The sequence below is a fragment of the Scyliorhinus canicula genome, chromosome 9 (genome assembly GCF_902713615.1).
Source record: "Scyliorhinus canicula chromosome 9, sScyCan1.1, whole genome shotgun sequence".
NCBI classification, from domain to species: Eukaryota; Metazoa; Chordata; class Chondrichthyes; order Carcharhiniformes; family Scyliorhinidae; genus Scyliorhinus; species Scyliorhinus canicula.
Window position 1 is genome coordinate 92,189,101 of NC_052154.1, and position 22,051 is coordinate 92,211,151.

General features: G+C 46.4%; 1 protein-coding gene across 9 annotated transcripts in view; it reads left to right on the forward strand.

Moving 5' to 3' along the window:
- The first annotated feature begins 7,958 nt into the window (after nucleotides 1-7,958).
- LOC119970989 (tapasin-related protein-like) overlaps nucleotides 7,959-22,051 on the forward strand; it is a 30,033-nt gene continuing 15,940 nt past the window's right edge. For 5 of the 9 annotated variants that reach the window (XR_005461709.1, XR_005461710.1, XM_038806108.1 and 2 more), the window contains exons 1-3: nucleotides 7,959-8,052; nucleotides 8,684-8,983; nucleotides 10,443-10,748. Coding sequence is in view for 5 of the 9 variants with exons in the window: in XM_038806108.1 (XP_038662036.1) it covers nucleotides 7,998-8,052; nucleotides 8,684-8,983; nucleotides 10,443-10,748 (661 nt within the window). In the remaining 4 variants the exon portion in view is untranslated. The remainder of the gene's footprint in view (nucleotides 8,053-8,683; nucleotides 8,984-10,442; nucleotides 10,749-22,051) is intronic. The other 4 variants (XR_005461711.1, XR_005461712.1, XM_038806110.1 and 1 more) reach the window with 1 other exon arrangement.

Here is a 22,051-nt window from a genome sequence, read left to right on the forward strand (position 1 = left end):
TGGGTTTATATTCTCTTTCGAAGAGTTATTAAGTTTTAACGACTGTATTGTATATGGGCTTGTTTCACTTTGATAGTTTAAAAGTATCTTGATGTAAACATCTTACTACAACTCGTTATTCATTTTGGGCATATCGTCTCCTCTCAGATCTGATTTTTAAAAATGCTTTCGTTTCAATAGTTAACTTTTATTTCTGTGATTTCAAATCGTTTAATTTTCCAATTGTCCCCAGTTCATAACTTTGCCTTTGATTTTGACTTAAATGATGTTTCTCGTAGCCAGGTCATCTCCAATTTTCTTTTAATTAACTTGATGTTCGTAGAATTTTACCCCTTAAATTGACACTAAATTCGACTGAGCATCTTCCATTCTTTCCAGCTGTTACTAAGAGAGTTTATTTCAATTAAGGTGTGAAACTTTGCTCTTAGCTGTATGCTAAAATTTAACTTGGTTGTGACTTGAAAGACTTGCCTGTTTTAAACATTCGTCCCTTAATGCAATTGAAACTCTCATCCATGCTTTTTCAGATGCTTTCTGAGATAGTTAATTCCATGATGGTGTGAGCCATTGTTTCTGCTGAACCTGCTTGTGCGCAAGAATCTGCATTTTGTAACCCTGCTCTTTGCAGCTGCTATTAACCTTTTGTGCGATCTTTCCCTGTACCCTCTCAACCAGATATTGCCAGGCTTTCATGTTTCAAATGACACATTTTTCTGTATATCAAGAACCCACCGCAAAGAAATTAATTGCCTTGTGGAGGGAATACTGTCAGTTAGTGAAAGATGCATCTATACTGGCTAGCTGGCAGGAAAATGCCTCAAAATTGGGTATTGGCCTCACTAAAGGGGGAATTGTTAAAACAGTAGAGGTCTTAAAAAGGGAATGTAAAGAATATAAGAAACGTAAGAATGCTAATCCTACTCCGGCGCCGGTCAGCAATGTGAAGCAAGGTTGGGAGGAGGGGACGATGGGGATGAGGAACATCTGTTCAATTGCGGGGACGTCAAAAGCCCCCACAGCCTCCACAGCCTCCACAGTCCCCACAGCCCCCACAGCCACCTCCGCCACCGCCCCTGGAATGTGATCAGTATTATGAGTAACTCAGTATGTTCAGAACTACATTGGTCTCAGAATAAACAGATAAAGAATTTGTGCTGGGCAGTTTCGAAAACTGCTGCGTTGAAATTGACACTGCATGGCTCCGCAGGGTCCTAGTGCCCGCTCGATCACAACAGTCACTAGCAGAACCGCCTCAAGGAGGCACTCCTCCAGGCCCCTGCCCTTGGTCGACCCTTATATGATCGCCCTTTTCAGCTCTATTGCACAGTCCTTGCCGACTGCGCCACAGCTGTCCTGACCCAACGCCACGGCGACCGCTGTCGCCCGGTTGCATACTACTCCTCTAAACGCGATCCGGTAGCCCTTGGCTATCCTATCTGTACCCAAATTCTTGCAGCTATCTACAACAGCCTGCAATCGGCTGCTAATATTACCCTCCAACAAGATATCACTGTCTACAGTTCCCATTCTGTTACGGCCCTTTTGGGACAGCTACAGACTCAGCATCTCACGATGGCTCGTCAGAACAAATATGAGATTGCTCTCCTTAATAACCCGAAGGTCCAGTTTGCCCACTGCACCACTATCAACCCTGCTGACTTTTTGACGCATCCTCCCACAGACATGCTCGACCCAACTCATGACTGTCTGCAACTGTTGCAGGAAGTCTCCTCGGTTCGAGACGACCTCTCCGATATACCCCTCCCAAGTGCAGATTGTTCCTTTTTCACCGAAGGAAGTTCTTCCGTCGGCGAAAGGGGGGATAGACAATCTGGCTATGCAATCATCGATCAAGACGGTGATGGAAAAACAGAGGATTTCTAACCTCCGCTGGTACACCCATCTCACACCAGCAGTTAGTAACACAGTTATTGCAGGCCCTTATGCTCCCAGACAAGATAGCGGTGATAAAATGCGCAGCGCATACAAAAGGCACGGGACTGGTGGAAACGGGCAACAGGAGAGCGGACGAGAAGGCAAAAGAAATTTCTAAATCTGGCAAACTAATGGTGCCTAGAATGATGAGGCAGACTAAAACCCCCTCGGGAAAGTCCCCCTCTGAAAAACCTACGCCAACCATTGCTGACATAATCCAAATGCAGGAGGACGCTCCTGCAACTGCTGTAAATATGTGGAAAAACTTAGGATGTATATATGATATCGAAAATAAGCTGTGGGTCACCCCGGTAGGACAAACATGTATGACCGATGCATTAGCAGCCTGGGTGACCGAATGTGTACACTTTGCAACTCACTGTGGAGCTCGTGCCACAGGGGACATATTGTTAAAAAGCTGGTGGCACCCACGACTGCAAGAAATGGCCCAACAAATTAGCAGTCGGTGCCTAATCTGTCAACAGCACAACCCCGGTAAGGCCGTCCCCTGTGATCCTGGCACAACCCCCTTACCTGAGGGTCCATTTGAGACCCTACAAATGGATTACATTGAGTTGGAAAGATGTCCAATGCTATAAATATGTGTTAGTCATTGTGGACACTTTTAGCAAATGGATCGAGGCCTACCCGACTACGGATAACAAGGCCTCGACAGTAGTTAAGGTGTTAATGCGAGAAATTGTTCCGCGATTTGGAATTCCAGCCCGGCTGAGCTCTGACAATGGTCCCCACTTCATAGGTCAAATCAATAAGGAATTCTGTGCTCTGCTTGGAATAAAGCAACAGTTTCATTGTGCCTACAGACCACAAGCCGCTGGAGTGGTGGAAAGGGCTAATCAGACTCTAAAGACTAAACTCGATAAACTACAAGCAGACACTGGGGCCACTTGGCTCAAACTCCTGCCTTTAGCACTCTTCCAGCTACGTGCCACCCCCGCAGGAAAAACTCGCCTAAGCCCAGCGGAAATACTATATGGCAGACCCTTTCGAACGCCTTGGGACAGCAGTGTTCCACAGAATGTTCAATTCCATTACATGACTACCGAGATGGCTAATTATATATTAACACTAACTAGAATTTTGAAAGGATTACACTCCCGAGTTCGTGCCACCCAGGAAGAAGTCCCATCCATTACTCATGACGTCTCCATCAACCCTGGGGATTATGTCCTAATTCGAAATTGGACACGTAAAGGTTTGGAACCTCGATGGGAGGGTCCCCTACAGGTTCTACTCACTACCCCCACTGCAGTAAAAGTGGAGGGCCGGAACGCATGGGTACATATGCACCATTGTAAGTTAATTAAGTATCCATGATGTTCTAAACTTTTCCTTTAAGTCCTAGGAACACGAGTACCAGGATGAAGTCCCTCTTCACCGTCACAATACTCGCCACCCTGCTCTCTCTCGCTGCATCCGAAAGAAGGAGATGCCCGTATGGAAGCCGACGTCCACCCCTGTGCCGAGAAGGAACCCCACGATGTGGAACAACGACAGGTCTCCGATGGATCACCACCCCTATCAACACCTGCCCGACCACCGTTCATCCCGACGACCAGAAGCCCCAATTCCTGACTACGTACATGGTTCTGATCTACGATCGCCGCACAAGCCGGTGGAACCACCGGTGCATTGATAAGGACAGGGTACAAATTTTGCCATCAAGGACTACTCACCCCTACTCGCCTTCCATAAGGAAGCGGGCAACGCACCATGTAACGGCGAATTAATTTCTGTTTATGTCCTATGTCTATGCTAAGAAAGTGGGTGTCTCCTCTTGCTGGGTATGTACACAGGTCCCGACCCATGCCCATGGAGGCGTTCCCTTGATATCTGTTCCTTTCTCGATCGAACAGACGGCTGCATGGGTTATATTCCAGACAGTTCAGAGAATATCACGCGTCTGGTAACCCATATCAGAGATGGAGTACAGCGCTTGCGACTCGCCGGTCAGGCTGACTGGTGGAGCTGGATGTGGTCCAATTCTTGGGCCACTTACCTATTCCAAGGGCTCATTATCTTCGTTACCATCTGTTTGTTGCTCTGTATCATAGCTACTGGTGTGAAATGCCTATGCAACCGTTTGGGTGCCACTGCATTACCACAGATGCTTCAGAGATCCGCCCTAGACGAAAAAGAAAAACTGGTTCCACCTACCCCTGACCTATATGAGGAAGTGGCATCCTGCCGGAGCCTAGTAGAGGAGGAGTACCTCCGCCTCGCTCTCATTTCCATCTAAAGTATCCTGAGTGTTATGTGATCAAGGAATGATCAAAGGGGGGAATGTAGAAGTGGATTTCATTTGGAACTTCGCTGATAGGGTTAATATAACAGTTCTGAAAAGCTCTGTGAAAGAGATGTCAACAGGTCAAGGGATGAAATAAAGGGAGTGTGTCTGACCGGCATCTGTAAAAGCAAAGATGTCAGAAGGTTATGGGATGGAATATAGGGAGTGTAGCTTGGCTCCACTTAATGGCCTGACCCGCATCTGTGAAAGCAGAGAGGTCAAAAAGGCAAAGAATGGAATGAATGGGAACCGTTACTTTATTGCAGAGATAACGTAATTAAGCTCGTTTGACCAGTTGGAACAAATAAACATTGAAATGTAAAAGGAAGGGCCTTGGAATGAGATAAGCCAGATGGCCATGGGATACAAAAACCTTTGTATTAATATTGATAGTGACTTGTGCTAATGATTATGTCAAAAATAACCTCCCGACCTCGAAGAATAATTCCATATATGTACATGTTCTGGATCCTTGCCAAATCATAGGTGTATCTAGGAATTTAAGGGGACCACCCCTAAGCTGTAAGATGTATAAGAATACCGTCCTTATTCTGGGATTTTGGCACTTCTCGAAGGTGGTTACCCGACTGCTTAGAGATTTGTCCCGGCCGTAAATAAACGAATATTCGTTACTGACGTGTTCGAGTGTTTTACTTCTGGACTGACGATCAGATACGTGAAAGCGCAATTCACATGGCCAAATATGATTTCGCAATTCATGTACACAATACACCTCCGGATGAAAGCAAGCATGCCATATCTAGCCGAGGCAGGCACAGAAGGCTGCACAAAGTGTGCGCCAGGGCCAACATGCATGGGCCGTGCTAATCGCCTCCAGGTTCACTGTCTGGGAGGGTGAGTAGAGTGGATGGATTGGCCACGGGCATTGGCACCCCATCCGAACCCCACACCCCCTCAAACCCCCACCAGGCACCTCCCACCTGCAACCCACTCCATGATACATACCTGCGGCACTACAGGGAGGGGGCCCTGGGTTGGCAGTAACACGGGTCAGGTCCATGGATTGGAGGATGATCACAACCCACTCTGCAATGAGCTCTGGCGCTCATCTGACTCCTGCCCACGTGACCACCTCCTCCCTCGGGGTGCCTGTTGGCGCAGCGGCTACTCCATGGAATGTGGGTGCGAGCGGAGCTACCCCTGAGGCTACCACACCTGGTGCTGCCAGTCCTGGAGGCCCGCTCTGGTCTTGACCAGTTTCTGTATGCTCGAGGCAAAGGAGCACAGGGAATGGACCATCTTCATCTGGGACTATGCCACATCATGCTATGACTACACCACCACCTTCTGGGTCTGTGACAGCCCAGCCATTGACTGTGTCATCTCCCTCTGGGACTGGGCACCTCCCTCTATGTCTGTGCAATGTTGACCAGCACCTGGGCAATACCAATGATGTTCCCAGCCATGGCCTGCTGTGACTATGTCACACTCAGGAGCGCCACTGCAATTTACCAGGTGGCTCTGGGACATGGTCACCTGTGAGGTGGCAAACCCTCTCCTGGGCCTCAGTCAGCCCCTGCACAGATTGCCACAGGCCTTCAATATGCTGATGCACAGTCAAAATCGTCGGCTCCAATGCCTCCACCGTGAACACCACCCACGTGGTATTGGCCCGGGTGGCATGCATTTTTGGCACCACCTCCTGCTGCTGAACACGGTTGGACTCCACCAGCTGTGCCTGAAGGTACTGGATGCTCGGTGAGAACACCTCGTGTAGGCCCTGGCTCTAGGACTGCATCTGCACAATTGATGGGACTGTCTGTTTCAAAAGTCTGAGACCCATCCGGGTCCTCAGGTCGGCCTGCCCTCCGACTGACCGCCCCCTTGGGAGTTCCTTCCTGCATCTGCTGTACTGGGTTGACAACTGTGTGGTGCGCACCAGAGAGTGCCCCAGGAGCCTCTTCACTAACGTGGACAACCGAGGTGAGAGCGTCTGGGATGGTAGAGGGTGCTGGAGACAGCTCTGATGGAAGGTCAGTATCATCCTCCAACCCGAGCTCTGGGTTGTCCTGAGTCTCAGGTGGAGGTTTGGTGCCTGAACTCCTTCCATCACTGCTCGGGGCACAGGGGGGGCTCTAGCTATGGCACTGGCGGGGAATACCAGATAGACCCGCCAATCCACCTAACCTGCACATCTTTGGACTACGGGAGGAAACCCAGCAGACACGGGGAGAACGTGCAGACTCCACACTGGGGATCGAACATGGGCCCCTGGAGCTGTGAAGCAACTGTGCTAACCGTGCCGTGGTATTGACATCATTAAATGCAGGGATAGCAGCTAAACCATAATTTGTATAATTTTACTTAGAAGCCTTGTGGTTTGGTAATTGTATATTAATTGCAAGAATGAGCAACAGTCAGAGGCTCTCTGGTGTGACTGACCAAACGTGAATAACAGGAAATATTTTATGTGGCAACGTATTGTGCAACATATCCTGCTTAGCCCAGTGGACACATTATAGAGTTGACCTCAGGTCAATCAGTGCAGCTACTTTCCACTCTGTGCTTCACACTTCTGCTCGATTATAGATGTTTTATTTAACAAGGAAGTAGTTTGTTTAAAATTCTGAATCAATAAACGACAGAATATGTGACATTCTTTACAGCCAATAGCAGAATAAACGAGCCCTTCTCTCGCGCAGAGTATATTAATTTCAAGCTATGGTCAACTCAAGGCACCGGCGCCGGTTTGGTAAATACTGACGGACTGGAAGCATTACTTCTATACTACTTAATTCATTTTCTGTGCCACTCATCTAGTCAGATGACAATTTATGGGAAACTCACACCTTCATTTTATATATTGATTTTTCTCCACAGATGCTGCCAGTTAATTTAAGCATTCCAAGTGTTTTCTTGCATTTAAGTCTACCTTCACTCACATAAAGCATAAGGCAAGTTTATTTTCAGTTTGGACTTGTGACGCGTGAAAATCATTAATTTAGGCTTCACAGACACAGAACAGTACAGCACAGAACAGGCCCTTCGGCCCTCGATGTTGTGCCGAGCAATGATCACCCTACACAAACCCACGTATCCACCCTATACCCGTAATCCAACAACCCCCCCCCCCCCCCTTAACCTTACTTTTTAGGACACTACGGGCAATTTAGCATGGCCAATCCACCTAACCCGCACATCTTTGGACTGTGGGAGGAAACCGGAGCACCCGGAGGAAACCCACGCACACACGGGGAGGACGTGCAGACTCCGCACAGACTGTGACCCAGCCGGGAATCGAACCTGGGACCCTGGAGCTGTGAAGCATTTATGCTAACCACCATGCTACCGTGCTGCCCCACGTCGTGTCGTCCTCTCTCCAAATGAATGAGAAACAAAAAGAATGTTAATGAAAAATCTTACAGCGAAATTTAAAATTAAAAGTGATATGTTTACTGAAATGAAATTGCGATTAATTGCATCCAAATGTGCCACTCAAGCGGCTTCCCTGCTTCCCGAATGTGTTTCTCAGTCCGACTGGTAAGACATTTATGACTGGTGGAATCTTATTTAGGTCACGAATGAGTTGATTCTTTAGAATTAATATCATCTCTCATATATATTGTTACCGAAGTCTAAATAAGGCATAACACTGAAATATTTAATCAGCCATGTGATTTCTGACGTCACTGCTAATTTTGAGATTATTTTCGAGACACAGGATCGCTTCGTCAAACCGTCATCCAACCATTCTCAGGCGAGCCCTCTGATCTACATATTTCCGTCGATCGATATGTTAAAGACTCGGTCACTTTGGGGCATATGTTTCCTGGGAATTTCATATCTAGGTAGACTTTTATATTTGTTATTGATTATTAAACTACTCTGAACAAGAACTGCTGCACGGAGGCGATCTCCCAGTGAACATGCTATCGAGTATCATGTATATCGAGACTCCAGATTCAAAATAAGGGGCAAATGGACCAGAAGTTCTGTGAGAAAAATATTTTCACTTGGAGGGTAGTTGTAGTCGGAAATAAAGTTCTGCAAGGGGTGGTGAAGCAAGGTTCGATCGAGGTACTCAAATGGGAATTAGATTGCTACGTGAAAATAATGTGCACATTTATAGGGTTAAAGCACGGGAGTCCGGATTAGATGCAATGCTCTTTCAGAGAGCCAGTGCAAGGTCGATTGGCCGAATAGCCTCCTTCTAAACTGTAAACATGCTATGATTTTGTGAGCACAACTCTTTGCTGTTTTAATTTGATTAAATATTTCAGTGTTATGCCTTATTTAGACTTCGGTAACAATATATATAAGAAAGATGATATTAATTAGAATGTGTTAATGGATACACATGCATGAGCTGGAGATCATTCGGATAGTTAGGTGCATTGAACTACTAATGTCGCAGGATGGAATTTTTGGTTATGTTGATAATTTTTCTGCATATGACTTAACCTAGCTTTTGCTGATTAGTTTTTGTGTGCAGTGTGAGCACGGTGACACGAAAGACGGCGCTTAGAGGTACGAATGTTACCTTCCGATGTACTTTCCCCTTTACCTTCAATCTTTCGAACATAATGGCTTACTGGTGGAAAGATGGCAATAAGAGCTTTCTGCAACAAGACGACAGGAAAGTCTTCATTCTAAAGAGAGCCGGCGCCTACCTTCATCTTCTGAATGTAACTGTCCCGGATGCCGGGACTTATTACTGTGCAGTGAAGTCCAAGAGTCGAATGGCTGGAAAGGGAGCTGTTGTGCGACTCATTATATATGGTAAGTGTTGCTGCCATTAAGAGATTAAAGTGTATAGTTACTGCAAATATTCCAATGGTGTTCGCTGAAGGCGTTTAATTAAAGCCTGCGCACGTTGATACAGCGGTTAGCACTGCTGTCTCACAGTCCCAGAGGCCGAGGTTCAATTCCGGCCTTGGGTGACTGTCTCTGTGACATTGCGCGTTCTCCCAATGTCTCTTGGATTTCCTCCCGGTGCTCTGATTTCCTCCCAAAGTCCAAAGATGTGCAGGTTAGGGGGATTGACCATGATCAATACCCGGGTTCACAGGGATCGGGCAGCGTGCTCTCTCGGTGCAGAATCGTCGGGCAGAATAGCCTCCTTCTGCACAGTAGGCAGTCTGTGAATAACGTTTATGAATTAGGGAAATTGCTAGCACCAGAATATCTGAAAACAACTGATAACTGACCCAGATCACTCCTTATTGCGTGTCTTGTTTATAATGGGAAATTAATTCAAGGCTGAAAACTTTGAGACATTTTCAGCTTGAGCGCACCACGTCAGGTTGGATAATTCCACCCAATATTTTACATTGAACAACCACATTCCGGTTCCTGATTATATGCTTATTTGAAATTCTGTACAAGTTTAATGGTTCTCTTATTTTGAAAAAGGTGGGTCGCAGAGTTCCAAATCCTCCAGTTCAGCCTGGCTGCTTCCAGCATTTGGGATGGGGCAAAATCCTTAACACAACTGCAGTAGCAGGGGAGGCTCACGCGATAACAGTTGTGCAGCTGCCCAGAGCGTGGTCCGAATCCTATCCTTTTAATTTAGAAAGAAAAAAAGGCTCTGAGTGCTGAAACAGAACGTGGTCTGATTTCTTCAGCCAACTCATGTGCAGGATGTCAATTCAACTACATTAATCTGATTAGTAGGATGATCGTTGTGGTAAACGAATTTTGTTCATTACACAATACATATATTAATACTGTAGGTGAGTAGACTCAGCTTAATATATATCGATACAGTGAAGAACAAATTAGATTTGGGGCCATTTAAAAACAAGGGGTTAGGATCCATCTACTTGAACGCAGTCACCTGGGAACGTAAAGAAGAAAAAAATAGTTAAATAATTGATATTTCTCTTTTTATTTATGGCGCATTGGTTAGCACTGCTGCCTCACAGCGCCAGAGACCTGGGTTCAATTCAAGCCTTGGGTGACTGTGTGGAGTTTGTATTTGCTCCCCGTGTCTGCGTGTGTTTCTTCCAGGTGCTCCAGTTTCCTCCCACATCCAAAGATCCGCAGGTTAGGTGGTTTGGCCATATTGAATTGCTCTTAGTGTCCAGGGATGTGCGGGTTAGGTGGTGTTGCAGGGATAGTGCGGGAGCGTGGTTAGGGTGCTCTTTGAGAGGGTCAGTGCAGGCACGATGGGCCAAATAGCCTCCTTCTGTATTGCTGTAGTTCTATGATTCTTACGCTTTGTGTGTTTTTAATTTAGCTTCCCCCGTGCCCCTCAAGATTGCCTCGATACCATGCGATGGGACTGTATCTGTCTTTTTGAGGCTGCAGTGTCGAACGGCTGAATTTCATCCCAAAGACTTTAACCTCACCTGGCATAAAAATGGCACCAAAATTACAGAAGGTGTTACAACCAAACAACAGGAAAAGGCAGAGGGATTGTATGAAGTTATCAGTTCCTTAGAAGAGGCCCGGCCAATTGAACACGGTACCGTTTACACATGTCAAGTCTATCACGTTTCGATTTTGGATCCAGCAAACGCCAGCTATACAATCGGCAACGTAGGTAATATTAGTACATAAAGTAGTACATATTTATGTATGTTTTAATTCCGCCACGGCTGAGTTGTGACTGCAGGTATTGAACAAAGATAAGAAAAATATAAGGCGGTTATTGAATTTAATTTCCAGTTTATTGTGGTATTTTCGAATCCACAAGTAGCTCCAAAACTAATTTAGTGACAACAAAATTGGAGCTATGTGATGGGGTGCATTCACAATCCAGGTTGAATTAAGAGAACATTGCTAATGATAGCTTCGTAAGAAGTCTTACAACACCAGGTTAAAGTCCAACAGGTTTGTTTCAAACACGAGCGTTCGGAGCATTGCTCCTTCCTCACCTGAGGAAGCAGTGCTCCGAAAGCTCGTGTTTGAAACAAACCTGTTGGACTTTAACCTGGTGTTGTAAGACTTCTTACTGTGCTCACCCCAGTCCAATGCCGGCATCTCCACATCAATGATAGCTTAAAGAGAGGAATAATAACCATGTGCACAGATTGATGAAAACGATAGATACGTATGCAGCAGATTATAGAAGAAGATATGAAAACGTGGACACTGAAGCAGATTTGGCAGACATCTCTCGGATGAAGTTCTTCGTGGAATAATAACAGGCGATCATTTTTAGGAGCAGGAATGACAGCTCATTCGCCAGGGTCAGAAACAATAATTGAAAATAGAATATGTTTAGTGTGCTGTTTCTCAAATATTTAACAGTTTAAGGAAAGTAAGTTTGGAGAAATAATCAATATTTTAATGAGGAGTTAGGATTCAAAATCAGTATGGTGATGATGAATGTATACACACCGTCGGATAGGCTGCATTCATAAATTACCTTTATATCTCAGCAAAGTATGTGGTAAAGAATGTCAGGAACATATTGCTAAAACAATATTTTTACTGCGATAGGATCAAAGCTGAGACTTTTCACATGTAACGGGGAACAAGTCGAGGAATGAAAGTGCTTGATGTGAGACAAGTAATATGAAACCTCACTGGGGTGTTGGAAGTGTTCAAGCAGAATGGCCAGTTAAAGAGAATAATATTTCCTTTCGGGAATTGCTTACCAGGATATGTAGAAATGTTATTATCTCTCAATTCCTGGGGCATTGGGACCGGTTCTGGGGGAGGTGGGACCAGTACAAACCGGACGGTCTGCACTTGGGCAGGACTGGAACCGATGTCCTAGGGGGGGTGTTTGCAAGAGCTGTTGGGGAGGGTTTAAACTAATGTGGCAGGGGGATGGGAACCAATGCTGGAAGTTGGAAGGTAGTAAAACAGGTACAGAAACAAAAGGAAGTAAGGGGAAAAGTGCAAGGCAGAGAAGACATAGTCAGAAATCCATAAGGGCGACAGTGCAAGGTACAGTGACTGAGGGGAGCACAGTGAATAGGCCCAGTAATAACAAAAGGAATAAAACTGGAGATGTTAAGATTCAAAACAGAGGTAAAAAAACCAACATAAGTGAACTTTACCTGAATGCTCGTAGTATTCGGAATAAAGTAAATGAGTTGGTGGCACAAATCATCGTAAATGACTATGATTTAGTGGCCATTACTGAAACATGGTTAAAGGATGGTCACGACTGGGAGTTAAATATCCGAGGGTATCAAACTATTCGGAAGGACAGAGTGGATGGTAAGGGAGGTGGTGTTGCTCTGTTATTTAAGGATGACATCCGGGCAATAAGAACATAAGAACATAAGAACTAGGAGCAGGAGTAGGCCATCTGGCCCCTCGAGCCTGCTCCGCCATTCAATTAGATCATGGCTGATCTTTTGTGGACTCAGCTCCACTTTCCGGCCCGAACACCATAACCCTTAATCCCTTTATTCTTCAAAAAACTATCTATCTTTACCTTAAAAACATGTAATGAAGGAGCCTCAACTGCTTCACTGGGCAAGGAATTCCATAGATTCACAACCCTTTGGGTGAAGAAGTTCCTCCTAAACTCAGTCCTAAATCTACTTCCCCTTATTTTGAGGCTATGCCCCCTAGTTCTGCTGTCACCCGCCAGTGGAAACAACCTGCCCGCATCTATCCTATCTATTCCCTTCATAATTTTAAATGTTTCTATAAGATCCCCCCTCATCCTTCTAAATTCCAACGAGTACAGTCCCAGTCTACTCAACCTCTCCTCATAATCCAACCCCTTCAGCTCTGGGATTAGTAAGGGATGACATCGGTGCTATGGAGGATAAGGTTGAATCCATTTGGGTGGAAATCAGGAATAGTAAGGCGAAAAAGTCACTGATAGGAGTAGTCTATCAGCCACCAAATAGTAACGATATGGTGGGGCAGGCAATAAACAAAGAAATAACTGATGCATGTAGAAATGGTACAGCAGTTATCATGGGGGATTTCAATCTACATGTCGATTGGTTTAACCAGGTCGGTCAAGGAAACCGTGAGGAGGAGTTTATAGAATGTATCCGCGATAGTTTCCTAGAACAGTATGTAATGGAACCTACGAGGGAACAAGCGGTCCTAGATCTTGTCCTGTGTAATGAGACAGGATTGATTCATGATCTCATAGTTAGGGATCCTCTCGGAAGGAGCGATCACAATATGGTGGAATTTAAAATACAGATGGAGGGTGAGAAAGTAAAATCAAATACTAGTGTTTGGTGTTTAAACAAAGGAGATTACAAGGGGATGAGAGAAGAACTAGCTAAGGTAGACTGGGAGCTAAGACTTTATGGTGGAACAGTTGAGGAACAGTGGAGAACCTTCCAAGCGATTTTTCACAGTGCTCAGCAAAGGTTTATACCAACAAAAAGGAAGGACGGAAGAAAGAGGGAAAATCGACCGTGGATATCTAAGGAAATAAGGGAGAGTATCAAATTGAAGGAAAAAGCATATAAAGTGGCAAAGAGTGCTGGGAGATTAGAGGACTGGGAAATCTTTAGGGGGCAACAGAAAGCTACTAAAAAAGCTATAAAGAAGAGTAAGATAGAGTATGAGAGTAAACTTGCTCAGAATATAAAAACAGACAGTAAAAGTTTTTACAAATATATAAGACAAAAAAGAGTGGCTAAGGTAAATATTGGTCCTTTAGAGGATGAGAAGGGAGTTTTAATAATGGGAAATGAGGAAATGGCTGAGGAACTGAACAGGTTTTTTGGGTCGGTCTTCACAGTGGAAGACACAAATAACATGCCAGCGACTGATAGAAATGAGGCTATGACAGGTGAGGACCTTGAGAGGTTTGTTATCACTGACGAGGTATTGATGGGCAAGCTAATGGGGCTAAAGGTAGACAAGTCTCCTGGCCCTGATGGAATGCATCCCAGAGTCCTAAAAGAGATGGCTAGGGAAATTGCAGATGCACTAGTGATAATTTACCGAAATTCACTAGACTCTGGGGTGGTCCCGGTGGATTGGAAATTAGCAAACGTGACGCCACTGTTTAAAAAAGGAGGTAGGCAGAAAGCAGGAAATTATAGGCCAGTGAGTTTAACTTCGGTAATAGGGAAGATGCTGGAATCTATCATCAAGGAAGAAATTGCGAGGCATCTGGATAGAAATTGTCCCATTGGGCAGACGCAGCATGGGTTCGTTAAAGGCAGGTCGTGCCTAACTAATTTAGTGGAATTTTTTGAGGACATTACCAGTGCAGTAGATAACGGGGAGCCGATGGATGTGGTATATCTGGATTTCCAGAAAGCCTTTGACAAGGTGCCACACAAAAGGTTGCTGCATAAGATTAAGATGCATGGCATTAAGGGTAAAGTAGTAGCATTGATAGAGGATTGGTTAATTAATAGAAAGCAAAGAGTTGGGATAAATGGGTGTTTCTCTGGTTGGCAATCAGTAGCGAGTGGTGTCCCTCAGGGATCCGTGTTGGGCCCACAATTGTTCACAATTTACATTGATGATTTGGAGTTGGGGACCAAGGGCAATGTGTCCAAGTTTGCAGATGACACTAAGATGAGTGGTAAAGCAAAAAGTGCAGAGGATACTGGAAGTCTGCAGAGGGATTTGGATAGGTTAAGTGAATGGGCTCAGGTCTGGCAGATGGAATACAATGTTGACAAATGTGAGGTTATCCATTTTGGTAGGAATAACAGCAAACGGGATTATTATTTAAACGATAAAATATTAAAGCATGCCGCTGTTCAGAGAGACTTGGGTGTGCTAGTGCATGAGTCACAGAAGGTTGGTTTACAAGTGCAACAGGTGATTAAGAAGGCAAATGGAATTTTGTCCTTCATTGCTAGAGGGATGGAGTTTAAGACTAGGGAGGTTATGTTGCAATTGTATAAGGTGTTAGTGCGGCCACACCTGGAGTATTGTGTTCAGTTTTGGTCTCCTTACTTGAGAAAGGACGTACTGGCGCTGGAGGGTGTGCAGAGGAGATTCACTAGGTTAATCCCAGAGCTGAAGGGGTTGGATTATGAGGAGAGGTTGAGTAGACTGGGACTGTACTCGTTGGAATTTAGAAGGATGAGGGGGGATCTTATAGAAACATTTAAAATTATGAAGGGAATAGATAGGATAGATGCGGGCAGGTTGTTTCCACTGGCGGGTGACAGCAGAACTAGGGGACATAGCCTCAAAATAAGGGGAAGTAGATTTAGCACTGAGTTTAGGAGGAACTTCTTCACCCAAAGGGTTGTGAATCTATGGAATTCCTTGCCCAGTGAAGCAGTTGAGGCTCCTTTATTACATGTTTTTAAGGTAAAGATAGATAGTTTTTTGAAGAATAAAGGGATTAAGGGTTATGGTGTTCGGGCCGGAAAGTGGAGCTGAGTCCACAAAAGATCAGCCATGATCTAATTGAATGGCGGAGCAGGCTCGAGGGGCCAGATGGCCTACTCCTGCTCCTAGTTCTTATGTTCTTATGTTCTTATGTTCTTATGTTCTAATTCAAATCAAGTTGTAATAATCTGGGAAGACTAAATCCAATATTCTTTCAGAAACCACAAGGGGATCATTTTATGTTCCTGAGACAGTATAGACGAGTCTACCTGATGTTAAATGTGAATACCTACCACACCTACCATATACTCAAAGAATATGGTAGGTGAGAAAGAAAAGTACAGCACAGAAACAGGCCCTTCAGACTCCCAAGCCTGCGCCGCCCACACTGCCCATGTAACCTAAATCTTTCTGCACTTCCGGGGTCTGTATCACTCTATTCCCATCCTATTCAAGTATTTCTCAAGATGCCCCTTCAAGGTCAAGGCACCAACTACCCTCTGTTTAAAAAACTTCCTTTGCAGATCTCCAAGAAACTTTGCCCCTCAGAGTTTAAACCTGTATCCCCTAATAATTGACCCTTCCACCCTGGAAATAAGCTTGTTTATCCAGTCTGTCCCTCATAATTTTTTAGATTACTACCAGGTCGCCCCTCAACCTTCATCGTTCCCGTGAGAAAAAACCGAGTTAATTCAACCTCTCCTCATAATTAATGCCCTCCATGCCAGGCAACAACCTGGCAAACCTCTTCTGTACCCTCTCCAAAGCCTCCACATCAATCTGGTAATGTGGCGATGCGAATTGGACAAGATATTCCAAATATGGCCCATCTATGGTTGTGTACAGCTGCAGCATGGCTTGCCAATTTTTTATAGTTAATGCCCCAGCTGATGAAGGCAAGCATGCCATATACCTTATTGACTACCTTCTCCACCTGCATTGCCACTTTCAGTGACCTGTGCACTCAAATCCCTCTGCCTGTCAATACTGTTCAGGGATCTGCCATTTACTGTATTTCCCACCTGCCTTAGATGTGCAAAATGCATTACCTCATATTTGTTAGGATTTAACTCCACCTGCCATCTTCCCGCCCACGTCTCTAACCGATCTATATCCTGCTTTATCCTCTGACAGACCTGATCACGATCCATAGTTCCACCAACATTTGTGTCGTTCACAAACTTACTAATCAATCTAGTTAAATTCCCTCCAAATCATTTATAGGTAGCCTCACGGTAGCATGGTGGTTAGCATCAATGCTTCACAGCTCCAGGGTCCCAGGTTCGATTCCCGGCTGGGTCACTGTCTGTGTGGAGTCTGCACGTCCTCCCCGTGTGTGCGTGGGTTTCCTCCGGGTGCTCCGGTTTCCTCCCACAGTCCAAAGATGTGCGGGTTAGGTGGATTGGCCATGCTTAATTGCCCGTAGTGTAAGGTTAATGGGGGGATTGTTGGGTTACGGGTATACGGGTTACGTGGGTTTAAGTAGGGTGATCATTGCTCGGCACAACATCGAGGGCCGAAGGGCCTGTTCTGTGCTGTACTGTTCTATGTTCTATATACTACAGACAGCAACGGTTACAGCACTGCTCCCTATGGAACACGACTACCCAAAACCCTCCATTCAGAAAAATTATGCGGCAACTATGTATCACAGAGATGGTTGCAGGCAAGGGGTGGGCAGGGGACAAGTGAGGGTGTGTGTGGTTGGGATGCGGTGTCCATGCTCCTGGTGTCCATACTCCTGGCCAGTCCTTTCCATGCTCCATCCCCTCCTAGTCAGTGAACCGGGAGGGGATCAGAGTGACCAATGTACGTGGGCTCTGCTGCACATATGCCGCCTCCCATGCCTGCCTGGGCTCCATGAACTCCCTCACCCTCCTCCACATTCTCTTCATCAGATGAGGCCTGGCCTTCATCCTCCTCCTCCAGCACCTCCAGATGTTGTGGAGGCTGCAACAGGACACAATAATGCGGGTGTCCCTCTCAGCTTCATACTGGATGCCCATCCAGAGCAGTCCAGACACCTGAATGGCATCTTCAGAAGGCCGAAGCACTGCTCAGTCACACCCCTGGTCGCTGCATGGGTGTCATTATAGCGGGTCTCAACATCCATCAGTGGCCTCTGGGTAGGTGTCACCAGCCACGACCGCAGCAGATAACCCCTGTCACCCAGGAGTCAACCACACAGCCAGGGCGGGGAGTGGGTGGGGGTCACAAACGTCAGGAATCTTCGAGTGCGCCAGGATGAAGGCATTGTGCACACTGCCTGGTTACCGGGCACAGAAGGGTATGATATCATAGAATTTACAGTGCAGAAGGAGGCCATTCGGCCTATCGAGTCTGCACCAGCTCTTGGAAAGAGCACCCTACCCAAGCCCATGCCACCCTATCCCCACACAACCAACACTAGAGGCAATTTTGGACAATAAGGGCAATTTAGCATGGCCAATCCGCCTAACCTGCATATCTTTGGACTGTGGGAGGAAACTGCAGCACCCGGAGGAAACCCACACACACGGGGAGAACGTGCAGGCTCCGCGCAGACAGTGACCTAGCCGGGAATCGAACCTGGGACCCTGGAGCTGTGAAGCAATTGTGCTAACCATTAGGCTACCGTGCTGCCCGTAATGCGCAGCTGATGGTCAAATAGCAGCTGCACACACATCGAGTGTGGTTACTGGAGAGCGGCCTGCTATCAGCCAGTGCTCATAGAGGGACATGCATCCTGTTGATCACCCTGTACCCGGGCATCCTTTGCCTGAGCATCCTGGTGGGCTCAGTCCACATTGAAGTGGATGCATTGATCCAGCTGGGCCTATAGGGCCTCCATGATGGTACCTCTGCATCGATGTCTGTGAGATCCCAGACAACTCCCCACTCAGTGCTTGAAGGACACCATCGCGTAAAAGTTCATGCCGATCATCACCTTGACTGCCACTGGAATGGGTGCCTTCCCCATACCCCCATAGTGGCAGGTGTTCCATCATCTGGCAGATATGCCATACTGTCTCTGCTCAGCCTGAATCTTCAGTGACATGGCCGGTCCGGCAGGTCTTCGAATGACAGGTAGTGCCAGTACACATGAGTCCTCGTGTGGCGCCTCCTTGCCAACTCCTTCTTCTCGGCCTCCTTGGCTTTAAGGCTAACTGGGCAGCTGCCACCTGTGTCTCTGCTGCACGTCCTGCTGCTGCCCACTCACTGCTGCCCAAACCGCTGCAGCACACCCCACTATTGCAGCTTTCTCCTCCTCCTGAAGCAACGTCCGCTCATACAGGCACAGGGCATCCCCCAGGGCTATTGCGGCAAGCATGAAAGCCACCAATGAAAATAGAACATAGAAATACAGTGCAGAAGGAGGCCATTCGGCCCATCAAGTCTGTACCGACCCACTTTAGCCCTCACTTCCATCCTATCCCCATAACCCAATAACCCCTCCTACCTTTTTTTGGTCACTAAGGGCAATTTATCGTGGCCCATCCACCTAACCTTCACATCTTTGGACTGTGGGGGGAAACCGGAGCACCCGGAGGAAACCCACGCAGACACAGGGAGAATGTGCAGACTCTGCACAGACAGTGACCCAGCGGGGAATCGAACCTGGGACCCTGGCGCTGTGAAGCCACAGTGCTAACCACTTGTGCTACCGTGCTGCCCAATATCTACTGCTTGCAGGGGATGAAAGGTTGACATGTTAGTGTCATGCATACCCCCTGTGCCCAACCAAACCCTTTGGGCTAGATGATGGCCCTAGTTGGCACTGCAGGCTCTTCCCCCGCATATCTATCCTCCCCCCATAACCGCACCCCTGGCCCCAGCACTGTCTGGCACTGTGGGGGCCTCTGGCCCTGGCATGTGTACCTGATGCAAGGATGCCGTTGACTGGCACTGCCTTCACTGTGCGTATTGTCCTGGGTGGGCCACTGGTGGGTGATGGCTGCTTGGAAGGAGGGGTTGTTGCGGGGGCTGGGTCGGTGCGATGGGGTGGTGGTGGCATGTGGATGGTTGGGTAGTGGTACCCATACGGTCGGTGTCGTTCTTCATAATCAGGGCCCAAGGTGATTGGTCATTGGGTGCACAGCAAGATGGCTGCCATAATTGTTGTCCATGCCTGATCACCACCTCAGTCCTGTGAGACGGGGGATTTAACATCGGCCACTCGACCTCATCCCCCCACTCCCTCCTCTTCTGGCTCCACCCAAGCCAGTACGGCCAGTGTCCAACTCAGCAACTAGCAGTCGCTCCTCTCCAGGTCCTACCTCCTTTCTCTCTCCCTCTGCAGCCACCATGTCAGGTTCACGATTTTTTTTCATGGAGGCCCCAGAGAAAATTGGGTCAGGTCCTCTATTGAGACGCAAATTGTGTCTACAGTATGTGCATTCTGGTACGTATTGACGTCACTGTTGACATGATGGAGAACGGTGATTTTGCCTCAAATCGGTGCCCGGTGAGTTTTTGGCATCACAACCGATTCTCTGCCCAATTGCCTTTCCCGATTTTGTCATTGGCCAATGGAAAATCCTGCCCCATTAGTTTGTTTCCAGGGGCTAAGAGTTTGAGGGGCATTCACAGAACATCAAGCATAGCCGCACTAAGACTTAGTGAATTTAGTGTCGCCAATCCACCTAACCAGAGGAAACCGGAGCCCCCAGTTAAAATAGGGTGGATACAGGGAGAACCTGAAAACTCCACGCAGACAAGCACCAATTCGGAATGAGTCCGTGGTGCTATGAAGCAACAGTGCTAACCACAGTGCCACCATGTCAAGATCGCGTAGCACTATGGGATATTTACATTATGTCCGTCATATTTTAGTGATAGGATCACTAAATATAATCAATATTTAGTTTAGACTGTAGTAAAGTTTGTACTTTCTCCCCGTGTCTGCGTGGGTTTCCTCCAGGTACCCCAGTTTTCTCCAATAGTCCAAAGAAGTGCAGGTTTTGTTGGTTGGCCAAGCTAAATTACCCCTTAGTCAAAAGATGTGTGGTGTTACCGGAATAGCGTGGGGAAATGGATGGTGATAGGATCCTCTTTCAGAGGGTCAGTGGTTATTCGATGGGCCGAATGTCCTCCTTCTGCACTGCAGGAAATTTAAAACTTATATCTAAAAAAGTACATAGTAACATAGAAAATAGGAGCAGGAGGAGGCCAATCGGCCATTCGAGCCTGCTCTGCCATTCATTATGACCAAGGCTGATCATCAAGCTCAATAGTCTGATCCAACTTTCCCCCCACATCCTTTGATCCCCTTTGCCTTAAGTGCTATATCTATCTGCTTCTTGAAAACATACACTGTTTTGGCCTCAACTACTTCCTGATGTAACAAATTCCACATGCCGATCCCTCTCTGGGTGAATTAATTTCTGCTCATCTCTGTCCTAAACCGATATCCTCAGACCAGGACCCGTGATTCTGGCACACCCACCATCGAGAACATCCATCCTGCATCTACTCTGACTAGTCGTGTTCGAACTTCATACGTTTCTGTAAGATCGTCCATCATTCTTCTTAACTGCAGCGAATTCAATCCTAACCAATTGAATCTCTCCTCATACGTCAGTCCCGGCGTCCCAGGAATTAGTCTGGTAAACATTTACTGCACTCCCTCAAGGTCAAGAGCATCCTCCCTCAGATAAGGAGACCAAAAGAGCACACGATATTCCAGGTGTGGCTTCAGCAAGACATCCCTGCTCCTGTGCTTGAATCCACTCACTATGTAGCCCCACATACCTTTTGCCTTCTTTCCCGCCAACCCCACCGGAATGCTTATCTTCAGTGACTGGTGTACGGGGACACACGGGTCTTGTTGCACACTATCTTCTAAGTTATGGCCATTCGGATAACAGTTTGCCTTTTCACTTTCACGACCAAAGTGGATAACCTTGCATTTGTCCAAATTGTATTGCATCTGCCATCCATTTGGCTAATTACTGAAGGATCTCCACACCCTCCACACAGCTAACCCTCCCACCTAACTTGATGTCATCTGCAAATTTGGAGGTTTACAATTTGCTCCCCCACCAAAAATCATTGATATATATTGTGAATAGCTGGGGTCTTAGCACAGAGCCCTACGGTACCCCAATAGTCACTGTCTGCCAATTTGTAAAAGACTTGTTAATTTCTACTTTTTGTTTCCTATCTCCCAATAAGTTTTCTATCCATCTCAAACACTACCTCTAATACCATGCACTTCAATTTTGCACACTAATCTCTTATCTAGGACTTCCTGAAAAGCCATCTGAAAGTCCAAATATACCACATTGAAAATGAAAAATGAAAATAGCTTATTGTCACAAGTAGGCTTCAAATGAAGTTATTGTGAAAAGCCCCTAGTCGCCACATTCCGGCGCCTGTTCGGGGAAGCTGGTACGGGATTCTTTGATGCCCACTCATCAACTCTACTTGTTGCACCCTCGAAGAATTCCAGTAGATTTGTCAAGCATGACTTCCCCTTCGTAAATCCATGCTCACACTGCCTGACCCTGCCACTATTCTCTTAGTGTTCTGCTATAAAATCTTTGTTCATGGATTCTAGAATTTTTCCCACGACTGATGTCAGACTTACTGATCTATAATTCCCAATTTTCTCTCGAACTCCTTTTCTAA